This window comes from Octopus sinensis, linkage group LG13 (genome assembly GCF_006345805.1).
Source record: "Octopus sinensis linkage group LG13, ASM634580v1, whole genome shotgun sequence".
Lineage (NCBI taxonomy): Eukaryota > Metazoa > Mollusca > Cephalopoda > Octopoda > Octopodidae > Octopus > Octopus sinensis.
The window spans coordinates 17,519,238-17,538,584 of record NC_043009.1 but is presented as its reverse complement, the minus strand read 5'-3'; the positions used below and the strand labels follow the sequence as shown (position 1 = coordinate 17,538,584).

General features: G+C 32.4%; 2 protein-coding genes across 4 annotated transcripts in view; both read left to right on the top strand.

The window, feature by feature from the left end:
* Window positions 1-10,780, top strand: part of LOC115218369 (zinc finger protein 236) — an 82,791-nt gene extending 72,011 nt beyond the window's left edge. Inside the window, exon 3 of the mRNA XM_029788137.2 lies at window positions 7,914-10,780. Within this exon, the coding sequence (XP_029643997.1) occupies window positions 7,960-9,597 (1,638 nt within the window). The 5' untranslated portion in view covers window positions 7,914-7,959 and the 3' untranslated portion in view covers window positions 9,598-10,780. The remainder of the gene's footprint in view (window positions 1-7,913) is intronic.
* Window positions 1-19,347, top strand: part of LOC115218584 (fibrillin-1) — a 653,797-nt gene that overhangs the window by 160,483 nt on the left and 473,967 nt on the right. The gene's annotated exons all lie outside the window — the stretch shown is intronic.

Genomic DNA, 19,347 nt, shown 5'->3' with positions numbered 1-19,347 from the left:
GCATTTTGTCTGTATTGACATTCTGAATTCAAATTCCACGAAAGGTCGATAAAATAAGTACCAGTGGAGCACTGGTGTCGATCTAATCAACTTAGTTCCTTCCCCAAAATTTCTGGCCTTGTGCCAAAATTTGAAACCAATATATATATTTAACTTTGCTGCTTCATTGATATTATTTGGTATTGGACTTGTTATTCAGTTGACCATTAGACCTTTACTTTCTTTTTAGCACTGACCTACTAATCTCATTCAGGAATGACCATTGCAGTTGTTATAGAGTATTTGTTTAATATCTACTTGGGTCTATCATTCTGATATTATTGCTCTGCTCTAACATTTGTCTTAACCATAGTACCAATGTAATACCAAAGTTGACCAATGACAATGATTATAATCAAGATTATTGAAGGTCCTTGAAATGTTTGAAGTTCTCAATTTGAATTTACAAGTCCCATTATAATAAGAACAGGTCATAATTTTAAGAGACTGACATGACACCAGTTTATTTTGTGTGTTTGTATTTTATTGCTTAGTCAGCTGAAGGAAAATAGAACCGTGACCATTTTCAGGGCTCTTGAAACTGATAGGGGTGAGGGTAGAAATTATCCTGAAATTGGAGGCGAGGTTCAAATACTTGTAATAGAATGTACTCTCTATAATACACTGAAGAACCAGGTGTTAAACTGGGTGATGGACTCTACCACCTGTAAAATTGAACTGGGGGAGGGGGCATAAAGTTTTAGTTTTAAACTTAAAAGTTTATACTAGAAAGGGTTTTAAGATTGGGAGAATGGCACATAATGAAATAAATACCAGAAATCTCTTGGTGTTCTAAAACTAATTTTTTTTACTCACTCTGTAAAAAGTTTTTGACTCCAGAAATAAATTTCCATCACATTATTGTTAATATTGCTTCTCATTAAGATGGTTTACCATGGATGTTCACCACTCACCTCTTGTGTTCACCTCTCATATGTTCCTTATATAATGACTATGGTAGCAGTAGTACTAAAGATTTTTACAATAACAACAATTACATCAGTGATAATAATGGTGGTAGTGGTGGTGGCCATCGTAGTAATAGTAGCAGTAATAGTAGTGATAGCTGTTGTTATAAAGACAGCAGAGTTGATATTTTACTATTGATTTTAAGTGAAGTATATTCAATACAGCAGTCATTTATTGAACTTCTGCACAGTGTTTGCTTGGTGTATGTGTGCATGTGTATTCACATACACACTCTTTACTTTGTATACATCCCACTCATAAACACAATAGCAACAAAACCAACCTTAAAACTCTTTAAAGTAATCACAATACATGTCCTTAATATTTTGCTCACTGTTGTTGTGTAGTTACTCTGTGTCACAGTGGTGCAGCCGTTTTTAACTGCTATCCTTTAACTAGCTAGGAAATTCCTGAAGGTCTCTATCTTTCCATCCATTTATATTCTAATTACTGGAAATGGTTTTGGATAAAATGTGCAATTGTTAGCCTTAAACATAGCACTTGTTGCATAGAATTAAGTACCAACTGACTACTGCTCTGTATGAGGTTCTTTCCTTGTAATAATGCATTGAATACCAGTTGCTCTTCAAAAATTTGTTCATCATTTCATTATCCTTACTATATGTGTTGTACACATTCTGGTGTGAATGTAGTATTGCAGATTTGTTTCCCTGGATATGGAATACTGCAAAGTTTTGATTTTTTTGTGCATTTTTTTTTTTTTGCAGTTGTCTCAATACAGACATAGACTTGCCCAAATGCATCAATAAATTAACATTGATATTTTTTTCACCATTGTTACAATCAACAGAAACGGAACTGTCAAAGTGTAATATTCGAGCAATTTTGCTTCTCAACTCCATGAAACTGCTTGCGATATCAACAAAACATTTTGTGAGGAAATGACCTGTGAGTGATCAGCTCAAAAGTGGTTTAAGTTATTTTGCAGTGGAGACCTGAGCCTTGAAGATCATGAGCATAGTGGACGCCTATCTGTCATTGATGACGGTCAATTAAAGATCACCATTGAGAAAAGTCCACATAAAACCACTTGAGAACTGGCAAAAGAACTTCATGTTAGCCAGAAAACTGCTTGCAGCCATTTGCATGTGATCAGAAAATCAAAAAAGCTTGACAAATGGATACAACATGATTTGAGTGAAAATCAGGAAATGTGCAGATGCGAAATTTGTTCGTTGTTTCTTCTCAAACCAATCCATTTCTCAACCATGTTGTAACTTGTGATGAAATGTGGATTCTGTACAATAATAAAAAAGCATCCTTTACAGTGGTTGGACCAAAATGAAGCATTGAAAACCTTCCCTAAACCCGATCTCTTCAAAAAGAAGGTTATGGTGACTGTTTGGTGGTGTACTGCTGGACTCATCCACTATAACTTCTTAAAACCTGGAAAAACCATTACTGCAGATACATATTGCCATGAAATTGCCAAAATGAATGAAAAATTGCTGCTCCTCCATCCCAGAGTGGTCAACAGAAGAGAGCCAATCACTTTTCATGCTCGACAACACATTTCACTAAGGACGCTCCAGAAGTTCAGGGAACTTGGCTATGAAGCTTATTCCCCAGACCTTTCTCCTACCGACTACCACTTTTTCAAGCACCTTGATGATTTCCTGCGAGGGAAGGAGTTTGAAAATCAAACTGATGCTTAAAGTGCATTCAAAGAGTTCATCTACCGGAATAAACAAACTTGTAACTTGGCAAAAATGTGTTGATTGTAATGGTACTTACTTAGATGAATAAAATTTCCGCATTGTTGAAATATATTGTCATGAATTTCATATTTCAAAACGTTGCTTACCTTTTACTCAGCCTGACATATATATATATATATATATATATATAACCCGTTAGGAAAAAAGTTGAAGGCTGCTTTTTACATGGCACCAAGACCAACACCAGTGCTTTTTGTGTGGCACCTTGGTTTTAGTATATCAATTCTGTTGTGATGGTGGTGGTGGGGTTCTTGAGTACAGCAATGCACCATATATCTCAGTCGACTGTCATCTCCTTTGTGAGACTCAGTGTTTTGAGATTGGCCTTTGATACTTTGTCCTATGTCTTTCTGGGTCACCCTCTTCTACAACTTACCTCCACTTTTTTATGCAGCTGTCCTCATCCATCCACATCACATGACCAAATTAGCGCAATCTCTTCTCTTGCACGCTACATATAGTTCATCTTATGCCTAACTTGTTTCTTAATACTCTAGTGCTCTGTTGCACATCCAGCAGAGCATCCTAGTTTCATTTTTTTTAGTCTACATATCATCTGCATTCAGGACTCACATCTCACTACCATGTGGCACTGTAGTTTGTATACACACACATACAATGTATATGTATGTGTATATATATATATATATATATATATATATATATATATATATATATATGTATATATATATATATATATATATGAAAAATAGAAGTTGAAAATGCCCTGAGAATTGTTAAAATATTTTTTATTAGTATATTTAAAGCGTTAACCAGTTTCCCAGTTTACACTGATTTTCAAAAAGTTCAAATAGAAAGACGTGGCTTATGTCACAGTTGTTTTGTTTCTGACTAGTGTTTGAAACTTGTCCTATTTTTATAGGGAGTTCATGGCTCAAATGAACGTAGTAGGGAACCTACAAAAATTTGTAAGACCAGTCATGTGACTATCCTCTACCAATCAAATCCTATTAAAAACATATACTAATTTGAGCCATGAACTCCCTATAAAAATAGGACAAGCTTCAAACACTAGTCAGAAGCAAAACAGCTGTGACATAAGCCACGTCTTTCTATTTGAACTTTTTGAAAATCAGTCTAAACAGTGAAACTGGTTAAAGCTTTAAATATAATTAAAGAATAAATCTAACTATTCTCAGTGCATTTTTAACTGCTTCTTTTCCTATATTTCTACCTATGTGGTATAAAATAACTTTGTTATTTATATATACATACATATATATATATATATATATATATATATATATATATAGCAATTAAGGACAACTACTTAATAAGGAAAACTTAACAAGAAATTGTCAGGTAGATAGCGTGAAAACCTCATAAGAGAAAAAATTTCGAAAATAATTATTTCTTATTGAACATATTAATTTATATATAGAGGGCATTATACATCCATGCCAGATGGCATTATACATACATGCCACACGCTAAGAGGGACATTTAGTCATTTCTACCAAATGGTAGAAATGACTAAATGTCCCTCTTAGCGTGTGGCATGTATGTATAATGCCATCTGGCATGGATGTATAATGCCCTCTATATATAAATATATATATATATATATTGTTATATTTCGGAATGGTCATATTGCCAGTTTAGCCAATAAAAACACACGCACTATATATTTGGTGTTATTTTGCTTCAGTGATATTTATTTTTTACATTAATCTTAATCTTATTTCGGCCAAGTTCTTTCGTCACACTCCTGTGACCGCATCAGTGGTCCTTTGTTTTCTTCTCACTTACTTGTGTCTCTCCTTACTAACCGTCAGCCATTTTGTATTTCTATTGTATGTCTTCATTTGCGCATGCTTATATCTCTATGTGCATCTATGTTTATTTAGTGTGTGTGTGGGGGAGATGCCTGTAATATTTGTATCTTCTGGTTATATACATTCTTGTAATTTGTATTTTGTTTTTGTTGTTGTTGCTTTTGTTCTAATTTTGTTCATGTGTTTACATCCACCCATTATTATTATTACATATGCTTGTATGTATGTATAACAACAATATTAGTAATAATAATAATAAATCTAATCGAAAAAAAAAAAATATATATATATATATACATATATATATATATATATATATATATATATATACATATATATATATATACATATATACACACATATATACACATATACATATATATATATATATACACATATACATATATATAGTTATTCATTTCTATTTCTTTAATTATCTGTGTATTTTTATGTTTGCAGGATCCACTATCGTCATATGTTGTGGTGTGTGCTATTGCTCCATTCTAGTTTTCTATTCAGGCTAGGTTTATTTTCTATTATATGTGTAGCTTCTGTAATTTGTCTAATTGTTGCATCTGTTCTATGTGTGGACAATATCTTAATCTCTATGTTATTGATTGATCCCCCGTGTTCTTGTTCGGCGTGTTGGTACAGAATCGATGAGCTTTTACCTTCCTTGAGATGTCTCCAATGTTCATTCACCCGCTCTCCAATGCTTCTTGCTGTTTCCCCTACGTATGTTACTGTCTTGTTACTGCATCGTCCCTCTATACATCTTATACTATAGACCACATAAATACCAGAGTGTCATGTTCGTTGACACCACCCCTGGAGGTGAACTGGTGTACCGCTTTAGAAGGACCCTAGATAAACTTAAACTAAGAATTAAGGTTGTTGAAAAGCCAGGCAACCCTATCAGATCTATAATTAGTAGAACATATCCTTTTAGTAGAACTCTCTGTACGGATAACTATTGCACTGTATGTAGATTTAGCCCACATACAAACTGTAAAGCCAGAAATGTGGTCTATAGTATAAGATGTATAGAGGGACGATGCAGTAACAAGACAGTAACATACATAGGGGAAACAGCAAGAAGCATTGGAGAGCGGGTGAATGAACATTGGAGACAACTCAAGGAAGGTAAAAGCTCATCGATTCTGTACCAACACGCCGAACAAGAACACGGGGGATCAATCAATAACATAGAGATTAAGATATTGTCCACACATAGAACAGATGCAACAATTAGACAAATTACAGAAGCTACACATATAATAGAAAATAAACCTAGCCTGAATAGAAAACTAGAATGGAGCAATAGCACACACCACAACATATGACGATAGTGGATCCTGCAAACATAATAAATACACAGATAATTAAAGAAATAGAAATGAATAACTATATATATGTATATGTGTATATATATATATATAGTATATTGTATTATGTGTGTATATGTATATATATATATATTATATATATATATTAATATATTATATTTTTTTTTTTTCGATTAGATTTATTATTATTATTACTAATATTTGGTTATACATACATACAAGCATATGTAATGATAATAATGGGTGGATGTAAACACATGAACAAAATTAGAACAAAAGCAACAACAACAAAAACAAAATACAAATTACAAGAATGTATATAACCAGAAGATACAAATATTACAGGCATCCCCCCCACACACACACTAAATAAACATAGACGCACATAGAGATATAAGCATGCGCAAATGAAGACATACAATAGAAATACAAAATGGCTGACGGTTAGTAAGGAGAGACACAAGTAAGTGAGAAGAAAACAAAGGACCACTGATGCGGTCACAGGAGTGTGACGAAAGAACTTGGCCGAAATAAGATTAAGATTAATGTAAAAAATAAATATCACTGAAGCAAAATAACACCAAAATATAGTGCGTGTGTTTTTATTGGCTAAACTGGCAATATGACCATTCCGAAATATAACAATATCTGTTTCAACACACGACTTCACATAAAAAATCTTGCACAACAAATATTTAAACGTATATATATATATATATATATATATATATACACACACTTATATATTATGTGTATTATATACACCATGTATATATCTTGTGACCGTATCAATTGCTTTTTACAAAAAAACTTCATATATTTATATATGGTTTATAAAAACATGTGACATATTAATAAAAATCTGTAAATATATATCCATCCAGGTTTCTGAGCACCTTATTTCTTCTAATACATCATCTCCAAACCTTCTAATATATTTATATATGTATATGTACATCATTATCCCCTTCAATTTTATGATGGCATAGGTTGGATTATTCAACAGATCAATGATTAAATGCTTTTGAGGTGGGGTGGTGAAGGAGGATAGAGAAGGTGGCAGTACGAGGAAGTAAGTTGTGTATATATTTAATTATTGTTCTCAAAATAATTGCAGGTTTTAACCATCAAAGTTAAAACGATATATCTGATTGCAATAAATTATGTTGATTGAAACATTTAATTTAACAAGAAACAAATCTTTTTACTCCAGTAGCTATTCTGGAATCCAAGAGCTCTTGAGTTCTTTGAAGTTGTTTTGTTCTTCTTTGTTTTTGAAGCTCTTTTTTACAGACATTTTCAAGATGCTTGAGAAATGTATAGTTAATCAGAGAGGGAGAGAGAGTTCTGATGACTAAAATGAGCAAGTTAGAGTTCTGTAGGCCACTTCTTTTCAATTTGTGCTGAGTCAATTGTGAGAGATGTGGTCAAGTTTTGTCATGCAAAATAAAATTGGTCTTTTAACCTGAGCCAGTGGGCTATCAGTTGAAGGAAGAAATAGTCATTTACTTTGATTGCTAATTACTAATTTTAGTCTATATTTATCATATTTATACAATCTTTACCTTAGCAAATTCATATTTTCAACATTTTTGCCATCCTCCACACTCTATGCTGATTGATCTGAAACAGTTGGGGAAGAATTCCACTTTAGAGAATATTATGCTTCTGCCTCAGTCTGTCTGACTGTCTCTCTCTCACATTTGTATCACAAGTACTCCTTATCCATTGTTCTGTGTAGTCCTCTTGTATCTACATTCTCATTACCCTCTTCTGTAACATTTACTTATTGTCAAAACATCAACATATTCCTTCTCCCTGTTCCTACATTTTCATTTCACTGCCTCTCTCTATACAACTCTTATCTACCAATGTAATCCTTTAATTCCTTTCCATTTGATATGCGTGTGTGTATGTATGTATGAGTGCATGTGTGTGTGTGTGTGTGTGGTACTTATTGTCTGACTCTGATGCTTGTTTCCTTATATTTCCTTATTCTAACCTTTTATTTTCTCTATTTGCAGTCCTGGGTTTCTTACCAGTCTGGCTGTGATTTCTTCTCCTGCAAAGATGGCTGGCCAACTGAAATTAAACAAACTCATCTATGATGCCGTCATAAAGCTGTGCTGTGAGCAGTTAGATTCGGAGCATAGTAGCCGCCTTGAAATTGATGGTATCATCTGTATTGCTACTGAGGAACCCGACAATCAGATTGTTGTAAAGATCCACGAGAAACTTAGAAACGTCAGCATTAGTAGCACATCAAAGAACAATTGTCCAAAGTCATCAGTCCACTCTGTAAGACATGATGACCACTTCAATCACTGCCAGGCTCAGTCTAGCCAGGAGAATGGGCATGATCCAAGCTATGCAATGAGCAATGGCATTGATGGATCTGTTTCCTCAAATGCCAACCAACGTGAACTTTCCTATGGAAATGAATCTGCTCAAGAAATCTCTTCCGTCCTTGACATCCCTGGGGTTAAGGATGAAAGCTGCCGCATTGTTGCAGAGAACAACTTACATTTGCAGAATTCTTATGGAGCAACTGCTTTCCCTGACACCATCGAGTCTGAAAGCAGAATGCGACTCCAAAGTGAGACATCAATGAGACTTCAAAGTAGCAGCTCTCAGTTTTCATCAGGATCTGCAATAATGCCCAGCTTTCATTCAGCTCATGCTGCCTCAGCAGCATCCGCATCGGGTCAGGGTTCAATCTTGGGAAAGTTACTAACTAGTTCAAAACGGAACAAAATCCGTTCCTCCGTTTTGCAGTCGCAGAGAGGACGATTTACAAAATGCATGATGTGTAGTGCTATGTTCCGGAGCCATAGCCACCTACGCAATCACTTACGTTCAGGATTTTGTGGGAAACAGCAGATCCAAAGTGAAGCTAGTCGGGTTATGAATGTTTTTGCAAGTCATCATGAAACCACAGAGAATATGCAGATGAAAAACTCCACGCAGAATGAAACTGCTTTGTCCTCCGTCTCAGAGACTTCACTAAGAGCAGATGGTTCTGCTGCCTCAAATGACATGTCCTCTGAACAACAAAGCCCAGATTTTGAAGTTGTTGTGAAGCCAGAGCCACCAGATAATGGCTATGAAAATAACCAAAACATGAACGGTCAATCCGACATGAATTTAGAAGGTGTTGATTTAAGTCAGCATGCTGATAGTTTGCCAAATAGCTCACCTATTCAGCAAAGCCAGTCTTCTTCTGTCCTTACTTTCCCCCCATTAGACTCAACCTCTCCAAATTTCCAAGTACAGTCCAGTGGTACTGTAAAGTCAACATACGAGGTAACCCTTCAGCGAGCTGCTTCTAAGTTTTCTATGTCATCACAGCTGTTTGGCTCTGCATTGTCTCGGAAAGTCCGAGCATCAGCCAGTCAGCATAATCGCAACCAAATTAGCCAAAAACCAAATTTCAACGAAAGAGGGCACTTTCAGTGCAGTTTCTGTGCATTCGAAGTTCAGAACTGGGGCATCTTCGAAGCTCATAGCCAGCGTGAGCATAACCGGTCATTGTGTAAAGTGTGTGGTGCAGCATTTACATTTCGAACAAATAAAAATCGGCACGAAAAGACTTGTGCAGGCCTTGTTCTATTTACGTGTGAAATCTGTGGCAAGAACTGCAAGCGATCAGATGCACTTCGATTGCACAAAATTAAGGCCCACCCTTGGCGATTTGAGTTCACCACATAAGGTGTGGTTGTTTTATTTGGTTGCTGTTGGAATGCTACTGCTATCAGTGATTCTTGAAGAATACTGTTGACCAGAATAGTTGTCCACTTCATGCTCCAGCCAATCCTAGTGATTTCAGATGATAAATTCAGATTATAAGTAGAATTTCAGATAGAAGCTAATGAATACTTAACTTTCTGTTCTTTGTTTTTATCTATTTATTTTACAAGAAAAGAGATAAAAGCTTATATGTTCTCTGAAATTAACTCTCCTTCTCCCTCTAATTTTGAATCTCTTTTCTCCTCTCTGTTTTTCTTTCTTTCTCTCTCTCTCTCATTAGCATGATGTCACCTAGGAAATTTATTCTGTATAGTTTTTGTACTTTGCCCGTAAAATAAGAGGAGCCAAGTCATCCTTAACTAAAAAGAGATTTACATTGTTTTTCTTATTTTAAACAGGAAGAAAAAACACCCCTCTCTCCCACTAAAAATGATTCCCAAAGTTTTGTTTAGTGTCTATAAAAGTCAAAAGCTTGTGAATATATGCTAACTTATCTGATAAATCTCTTTCAATCTTTTTGCTAGTTGGCACATGAATACGGAAAAATCAAATTTTTTGTGTAACTTTTAACTTTGGTATACTTTTTCAGCTTTCAGAAATTATTTTTTTCTTTTTTCCCCCCACTCAAAATTTGAGATTTTTTTATTTATTTATTTATTTTTTTTTATAAGGTTCAGAATATATATTAAAAAGAGAAAAAAAATTCTATAATTTTTACAGAAGTATACAGTTTACTTACCCGAGGATAATTCTTGTTGAATTTATATCTCCTACATCCATTACACAACTTTTTATTCTGGAAAGAGAAGCCACCATTTTGAAGATAACTTGTGTAAATCTTGATACATTCAGTCTTTCTTGCTTTCTTTCTATTTCCCATTTGTTTTTAATACTGTTCTGTTAGATTTTTCTGCTTGAAATCTACACAATTATATAAAAGAAATATAATTGTCTGCTGCTACAAGGCAATTATACGTCTTCATCTGCTGGTTCCGTTACCAGTGTATTTTACAGTCTGTGATCTGGAAGTGTCTGGTTCAGGTGTCCAACTGCCATTTCAAAACAAGTCCATAAAAAAAAAAAAACCCTTATCCCATATGTTTAAGGCCGTCCTTAGATTTTTATTTCCCCCTCTACAGTATGCCATTTATTTTATTGTATTTTTTGTTCCTCTTTTGTTTCCTTAACATTTCATTTATCAATAGTTTTCTTATCATTGTATGTTGTCTCATGTACTGCTGTTTTTAGATTTCAGTTTTAAATATTATTTACTAAAACTGACTGCTAATGAAGCAGTTCTTCTAAGACATTCTAAAAAAGCTTCCAATTGCCAGTCACTTGTCCTTGGGTCAAGCAAAGCCAGATGAACTATCTGCTGATGTATAACTATTCTCTTTATTTGAAAATTTTGCAGTCTCTCTGATTTGCACTGGAATAGTGTAGTAATGACACAACTGCTTTTTTTTTTTTATCAGGGTCTTTTTTTTTTAATCATTAGTTAATCAAATGTGGAATCTGATTAATAGACAAGATATTTTCCCTACATATGAGTAAGTTTAAAATAAGTATTATATACACACACACACATACATGCACACACACACATGCATGCACACAACACATGCACTCACACAGAGTGAGTGCTGCAGATGAAGAGGTAAGCACTTTGCTAGCCATTTCAGCAACACAGTTTCAATCCTTGCTAAAGCTGTTTGACTTGACTACTTATAATAATGTTCTTTGGAAAAACCTTGAAGGCTGGAATATTCCGTTTACCCCTACCCTGAAAACATATGGCCTAGTGCCTAGTCAAAAGAAATTATATGCTAGTGTGCAGCAGCAATTTATAAACACAATTTTTACTTCACTGGAACCTCCAATAGGATATTTTCAATTTTAATTTGTGTATTATAAACATAACTAATTCAGAATCTTATCAAAGTTAAATATAAAACTAAAACGTAATTTTAGTGATAATCTGTTTAAAATTTCTACCTGCTGCTATTTACTCTATTTAGCTGAAAGTAATAAAGATAGAGGCAGTGGGGAGAATTTGGTGAAAACAAACAGAAAAGAAATGTACGTTTGATCTGCATGAAATTTTTTTCAGGCTCACCAGATTTTATACCAGTTAAAATTTTTTTTTTTTATATATGTATCTATATATACTCTTCCAAACACTTCTCTCATTTGACTTTCTCCTTGATTGTTAGCTAATTCTTTGCTGATGATTGTTTATGAGAGTAGGAAATGTAATGCAGTAAGACTCTGTTTCTTACCATTTTATGGATACTACTTACCACGTTATGGATATCATTTACAAACCCCTAAATTTCATATTAATATTTTCAGTGATAAAAGACATCTTTTTAAAATATATAAATAAATAAATAAATATATATATCAATAAAAAATTTAAACTAACAATGATTTAATTGAAGGCTTTTTTTATTTTCATTAAAAAATCTTTTGTTTATTTTTGTTTATTATTTTCTGTTTTAATCATTTTGTTTTATTTTATCCTTTGTTTTCAATTATTTTCGTTCATCATTAGTACATTGACACACAAGAGCGTTTTAAGGTATTTACTTAAAAACAAAACAAAAAACAACAAAAACCATATACACTATAACTAGCTGCTGACAGTTAAAACACCGAGAATGATATCTCTTTTTCCTTAACATGCATTTGTGAAGATGAGCCTAATGGTACAGCAGCTCTAATTGATACCCAAGGGCTAATCAGTGGTTCAGCTATAATTTTTCCTTATTTTTATAAAATGTTATTAATTATTACTATAAAAAAAAAAAGAAATCCTGAAAGTTCTTAACAGTTAGATCACTTTCTCTTCTATAACTTTCTTCTGAAAAGTTTGAGAATCTTCTTTTATCTTGCAAAACATCACTACTTAACGGTTTTTCTTCAATAAATGAAACAAAGTTCACAAATGCTGGACAAAATTCCTCTCGAATGAAAATGCCATTATCTACTCTGACAAAAGTAAATAATAAAATTAATGATGATGAAGATTAAATAACATCTAAATAGTGATATTATTTGGTTTGTAACTTTATTTAAAGATTTTCTCAGCTCTCTTTTGTTTGTGTAAGCTAAGGACACTCATGTAGAATATATAATGAAAGTAAATGTTAGAAACTTAGGAGGAAAGACATTTTTTTTTTCATCTCCTTTCAAGTTTCTCTATGATTGAGTAGCAGTTTAAAGTATAAAAACAATTTTAAAATTCATCTAAGTACATTTAAAATGTATACATTTCTGGTTTAACGTTTTTGTTTCATTTGCTACTCTTTCCACATTTGATTATATCCGATCCTTTACCTGATTTGCTGTTCCAAATGACATTTCCCCACCAATCAGAATCTGTCTACTGTTTACTTGCAACTACATTTCGCATTGTGCTGTATAGCTTTTGGTATAGTTCAGGAATTTCTGTTAACATTCACTGAATTTCACACTATAGTTTAGTTTAGCTAAGTAACAAAACTACTTGTGAAAATGCCTTTTTAAATTATTATCCCACCATATGTGTCTATACAAACACATACCCTTTATATATGTATTTATATAAATATATAAGTAATCATTTTCAATATACACTCCATGCTGGCATGGGGCATATGAGTTGCCATAGACTGAGACAGATCATAATCATAATTACTACCCACTTGGAAGAGTCCATGGAAACACATCTCACTTGTACATTCCATTTTTAGCGTAGGGTGCTTTTCCTAACATCAGCAATGATACAGAGTGAGCGAGTGACATTTTGTAGTGGTAACAGTGCTTATAGGGTTGTCTTATCCTTGGCAGGATTTTTTAAAAAAAGGGTATTATAGACAATATGTATCGACTCACTAACACATGATGTTACAGAAGGATGTGTGTGTGTGTGTGTGTGTATATATGTATATATACACACACACACACACATATAGATATATATATGTGTGTGTGTGTGTGTGTGTATATATTTATATCATTGAAGTTTGTTTAGGGGAAACGTTTTTGAGCGTACATATAAAAGCTCCTACTTTATTATACCTGTTACAGCTTAATCATAGCAACTGGCAATAGCAGTTTTTTGGGTTGTGCCAATATAATGCAGGATAAATATAGTAATAATAATAATAATAATAATAATAATAATAATATTAATCCATGGATGGAATTTAGAAACATTTTAATATTAAAATATATATCTACACACGTGTATGTATGTATGTTTGTATTAATGTATATAACTGTTAAAGAGGACAACAGACATTAAGGCAAGGCAAACACCTCAAGTCATATACATTATCATTGGAAAAACATTTTTGTTCCAATAATAATAATGTATATGACTTACGATGTTTGCCTTGCCTTAACATTTGTCCTCTTTAACAATTATATATCCACTATATCGGAAATCTGCAATGGCTCCATAACTACGTCTCGGCTATAACCTTGGAGCCCTAGTAATCCATTACAGCACTTACCTAGTGTACCTAATCGTTTAGATCACCTGTGAACTAAACCCCATACTTTGTGTGTGTGTATATATATATATATATTCATATATATAATATATACATACATAAGGAGATTTCATCAACTGATGTAAAGTAATAGGTATTGTACTATGAGTGCTCACTTTGGATTACCTCTAAAACCCAGGTTTGAACTGCAACTGAAAATATATAATATATACATACACCTACACACACACACACATATATTTATATATTTTTGTGCATATAGATACATATACTTATATATCATTATATATGGTATATCTATGTATATATAAATGTGTGTTTATGTATATATATATATATGTGTGTGTGTGTGTACATATATATATATTTAGAAAAGTCCCGGAAAGTGTGACATATTACAAAAACTTAGGGTCCCGTGTAGACTCTGGTATGCAGTGTCCCCTTTGGAAAATATACTTGGCATTTTAGGCTTTGTGGTACCTTTTTTTTTTCTTTTCTTACTAAGAGACCAATTGGGTGAATCAACATGATTATGTAAGCTCACCAATTAATTGTGTATAATCTTAGTTGATTTATAAAAGCATGTGAATATATCATAATGCGTGAAATACCATGAGATTTGAGATATATATATATATATGTAGGTGTGTGTGTCTAGGTGTTCACTACATGCAACATTTCTAAGACACGTATCTTCAACTTGTTGCTTTTGTGCCCTGACCTGTTGTATTAATTTTAATCCTTTTTGTCTGTTATAATTCTCATTGCATTATGGTCATATGATACAGAATATCAGATCTTTTGTTTTGAATTCATGTTTGTGTTGACCTTCCATTCCTTTAGAATATTCCTTTCATGTTATTTTCTTTCTTTTTTTTTCATAAAATACAGGAAAATAATATTCAAAAACTCAACTGAAAATAGTCAATGCTGCTACTGAAAGCAACTTCCTTTATACAGACAGGTTGAAAAGTGAGAGTGTCTGCACAATATGCTCTCTGCCTTTAGAAAGGCTAATGCCATTCATACACACACACACAGTTATGCATGCTTTATCACATCTTCTGCAAGTTAGCATGGGATCCCTTAATGACAACATAATCTTAATTTAACTTTGATCTGATATGTAGCTAGTGGAATGCCCCTAGTTTGCTAATTATTACTTCTCAGGTTCTGCTAGCTAGGAAGCATATGTACTCTCAATTTTACCTATTCCATTCCCTAAATTTGGATATATATGCATATATAAATATACACACTCATATACTTTTTGTATACATGTATATGTATGCATATATTTGTGTATATATATATATGTATATATATGTGTATGTATGTATAAATATATGTGTATATTATATATCTATGTATATAGATGTATATATTATATATGTATGTACAAATATGAGGATTTTACATTTATATCTATATGTATTATATGTGTGTGTATATATATAGATATTTGTTTCAATCATTTGACTGTGGCAAGGCTACAGCCCCACCTTAATATATATATATATAAAATATATATATGGTGGCAGCCCCCTCGTTATCGAGTATGGCCATTGCACGATGCTTAATCAATGTTGTTATCGTGCAATGCCTGTGCAAGAAGATTTTTTTTAAGTGAGGAAAGGCTGTGCACTGTGTCAATTCCACTCACTAAGCAACAGCAGCCATAATCCAAAAAGAAGAACAAGTCAACATCATCGGTATCCACTGAGCCGCAGGTTTTATGTCGGAGTTATCCCAGTTACCTGAGTTACCTTCTCCTAGAAGGATGCCCTAACAAAGGCCACGAGTGCTTCACTCTCAATGGTTTAACCGCGCGATCGGGTATTCCGTCCGATTATGTCTATGTCCCTGCGCATGATACAGCCTTAAGACATTTATTGGATGGCCGTTGACTCTAAAGAGTTCCTCCGCCCTTTGACGGGTTTTGTTTTTCATCCCGCAGGGTGTCCAATAAACACCCTCCTCACCAAGCAAGCTTGGTGGGGTTGCCGGTTTAGTTGCAACAGGTTGCACTGGGTTACATGTTACCAGTAGCAACATATATATATACATACATATTAAGGTGGTGCTGTAGCATAACCACAGTCAAATGACTGAAACAAACAAAAGAATATATATATATATACATATAATACATGTAGATATAAATATAATATCACCAATATGCTAACACATATATATATATATATATATACATATGTACATATTAGCATATTAGGGGAAATAGTATGTATTATTATTTTTTTTTTATCTAGTTTCAGCTCACAAGCTGCGGCCATGCTGGGGCACCGCCATGCATATATATGTATATGTATACATATATATGAGTATACGTATGCATATATGTATATGTGTATATATATGTATATGCATATATATATGTGTATAAATATATATGTATATGTATAAGTATACATATGTATATATTCTCTTTTGCTCATGGTCATATTGGAACACCACTATGATCTTGCTGATTTCCTCAGTTTGGGATATTTCATATCACCACTCCTGTATGTGCCTCTCTAGCAGCTGTTGGATCATATATATATATATATATATATACGTGTGTGTGTGTATGCATATATAAACGTGTGTGTATGTATGTATTTATTATCTGTATATGCACAGGTATTTGTATGTATATATATACGTATGTGTGTATATCTATATATATGTATATATATATATGTATATATATGTATGTATATATATGTATGTATATATATGTATATATATATGTGTGTGTGTGTATATATATTTATGTATATGTATTTGTATCTATATATATATATGTGTGTATATATATTTATGTATATATATTTGTATATATATATATATATGTGTGTATATATATATATACATATGTGTATATATATGCACATATATATATATATATATATACATACGTGTATATATATATATACATGTATATATATGCATGTATATATATATACATGTATATATATGCATATATATGCATATATATATATATATAATATATATATATGTATATATATATATACATATATGTATGTGTATATATATATATATATATATATATAATTATGTATATATATATATATATATATGTGTGTGTGTGTGAATGTGTATATATAAATTTAATCAGAGGATATGTTAATGCCTTGAAAAGATGGTTGCATCCAAGGAAATACTAGTTGAGTATCTAGTATTTTTGGGGAATGAAATTTCATTGAAACAATACCTATATATTAAGCATACATCCATTTAAAAGAATAGAAAATGCAGATAAGGCAGTTGATAAGTGTTTATTGTTAACAGATTAGTCATGCCTTCTTGGAGCCCTTTCAAGCAATACTCACTAATTTAGTTACTCATGTAACATGAGTATATTTTCATGGGAGAAAAAACGAAAACAAAGATGTAGCTTTCGGTGTTATATGTGGACCTATCAATTCATTTCAGCAGATTGTATGTCTATATATATGTTTGTGTGTATATATATCTATATGAATATATATATATGTGTGTGTGTGTGTGTGTGTGTGTGTGTATATGCGTGTGTGTGTGTGTATATGCATATATATATGTGTGTGTGTGTGTGTATATGCATATATATGTGTGTGTATATGCATATATATGTGTGTGTGTGTATATGCATATATATGTGTGTGTGTGTATATGCATATATATGTGTGTGTGTGTGTGTATATGCATATATATGTGTGTGTATGTATGTGTATATATATATGTCTGTGTGTATATATATATATCTGTATGTTTGTGTGTGTGTATATATATATATTGATAAAAATGGTAAGACAACAGAAGAAAGAGACTGCGATATAATGTAAATAGAGGAATTTATCTGTAAATGTAATATGTGACAATTATTCGGAGTTTTATCATGGCTACTGAATAATTGTCACATATTACATTTACAGATATATATATATATATGTATGTATAGGCGACTTATATTAGAGGTTATAACAACCGTCTCAGGAATACTTGTATCCACTGGTGTAGTACCTATATTTAATCATGAGCATTGATATTAATGATCATAATGATTGGTACAATTGATGAATAACGATTTGCATTCATTATCATTTAATTAATTAATTAGGAAAAGACAGAATCTCAACTCACAGCTGTTTCTGTTAGCGTGATTCGCAGGTTTAACCACCACAATAACAAGAATAATAATAATAGTTATTGTTCTAAGTAATTATACCAATTTGAATCATGGAACTTTATCAGATCGGAAAATAAAATAAAATGGGAGTTAAAATAAAAAAAAGGAGAAAGTAATAACAGTGATAATCACTTCATGCTACATGCTGACCCGTGGTCAGTCATTTGGCTGACTGTAATAAAATATATATATAATATATATAGGTGCAAGAGTGGCTGTATAGTAAGTGGGTTGCTTACCAATCACATGGTCCAGGGTTCAGTCAAACTGCATGTCACCTTGGTTAAGTGTCTTCTACTGTAGGTTCGGGCCGACGAAAGCCTTGTGAACGGATTTGGTAGACGGAAATTGGAAGAAGCCTGTCGTATATGTATGTGTGTGTGTGTGTGTCTGTTTGTCCTTCCTCCCCCAACATCACTTGACAACCGATGTTGATGTGTTTATGTCCCCATAACATAGCGGTTCGACAAAAGAAACCGATAGAATAAGTACTAGGCTCTGGGGTCGATTTGCTCGACTAAAGGCAGTGCTCCAGCATGGTCACAGTCAAATGACTGAAATACGTAAAGGAGTAATATATACATACATAATATATATATATATATATATAAAGATGAGGATATTGTTTATAATAATATCAGTGGTTTAGCATGCACAAAAAACCTATAATGGTGTAAATTATCAATTAATTATTAATTGATATATATATATGTATGTGTATATATATATACATATGTAAATACCTATAAGCTTACGTGTAAATATATATATACACATATATATATTTATGTATGTGTATATATATGTATATATGTACATATATCTGTATATATATATATATGTGTGTATTCATATATATATTTATATAGATGTATATATATATTTATATGTATATATACATGTATTCATTTATATATGTATACATCTATATGTGGATATATATAGTGTATATACATGTATTTATATATAGAGTGATAAGCAGAGATAGAAATATAGATATTGATAGAAATCATATGCTTT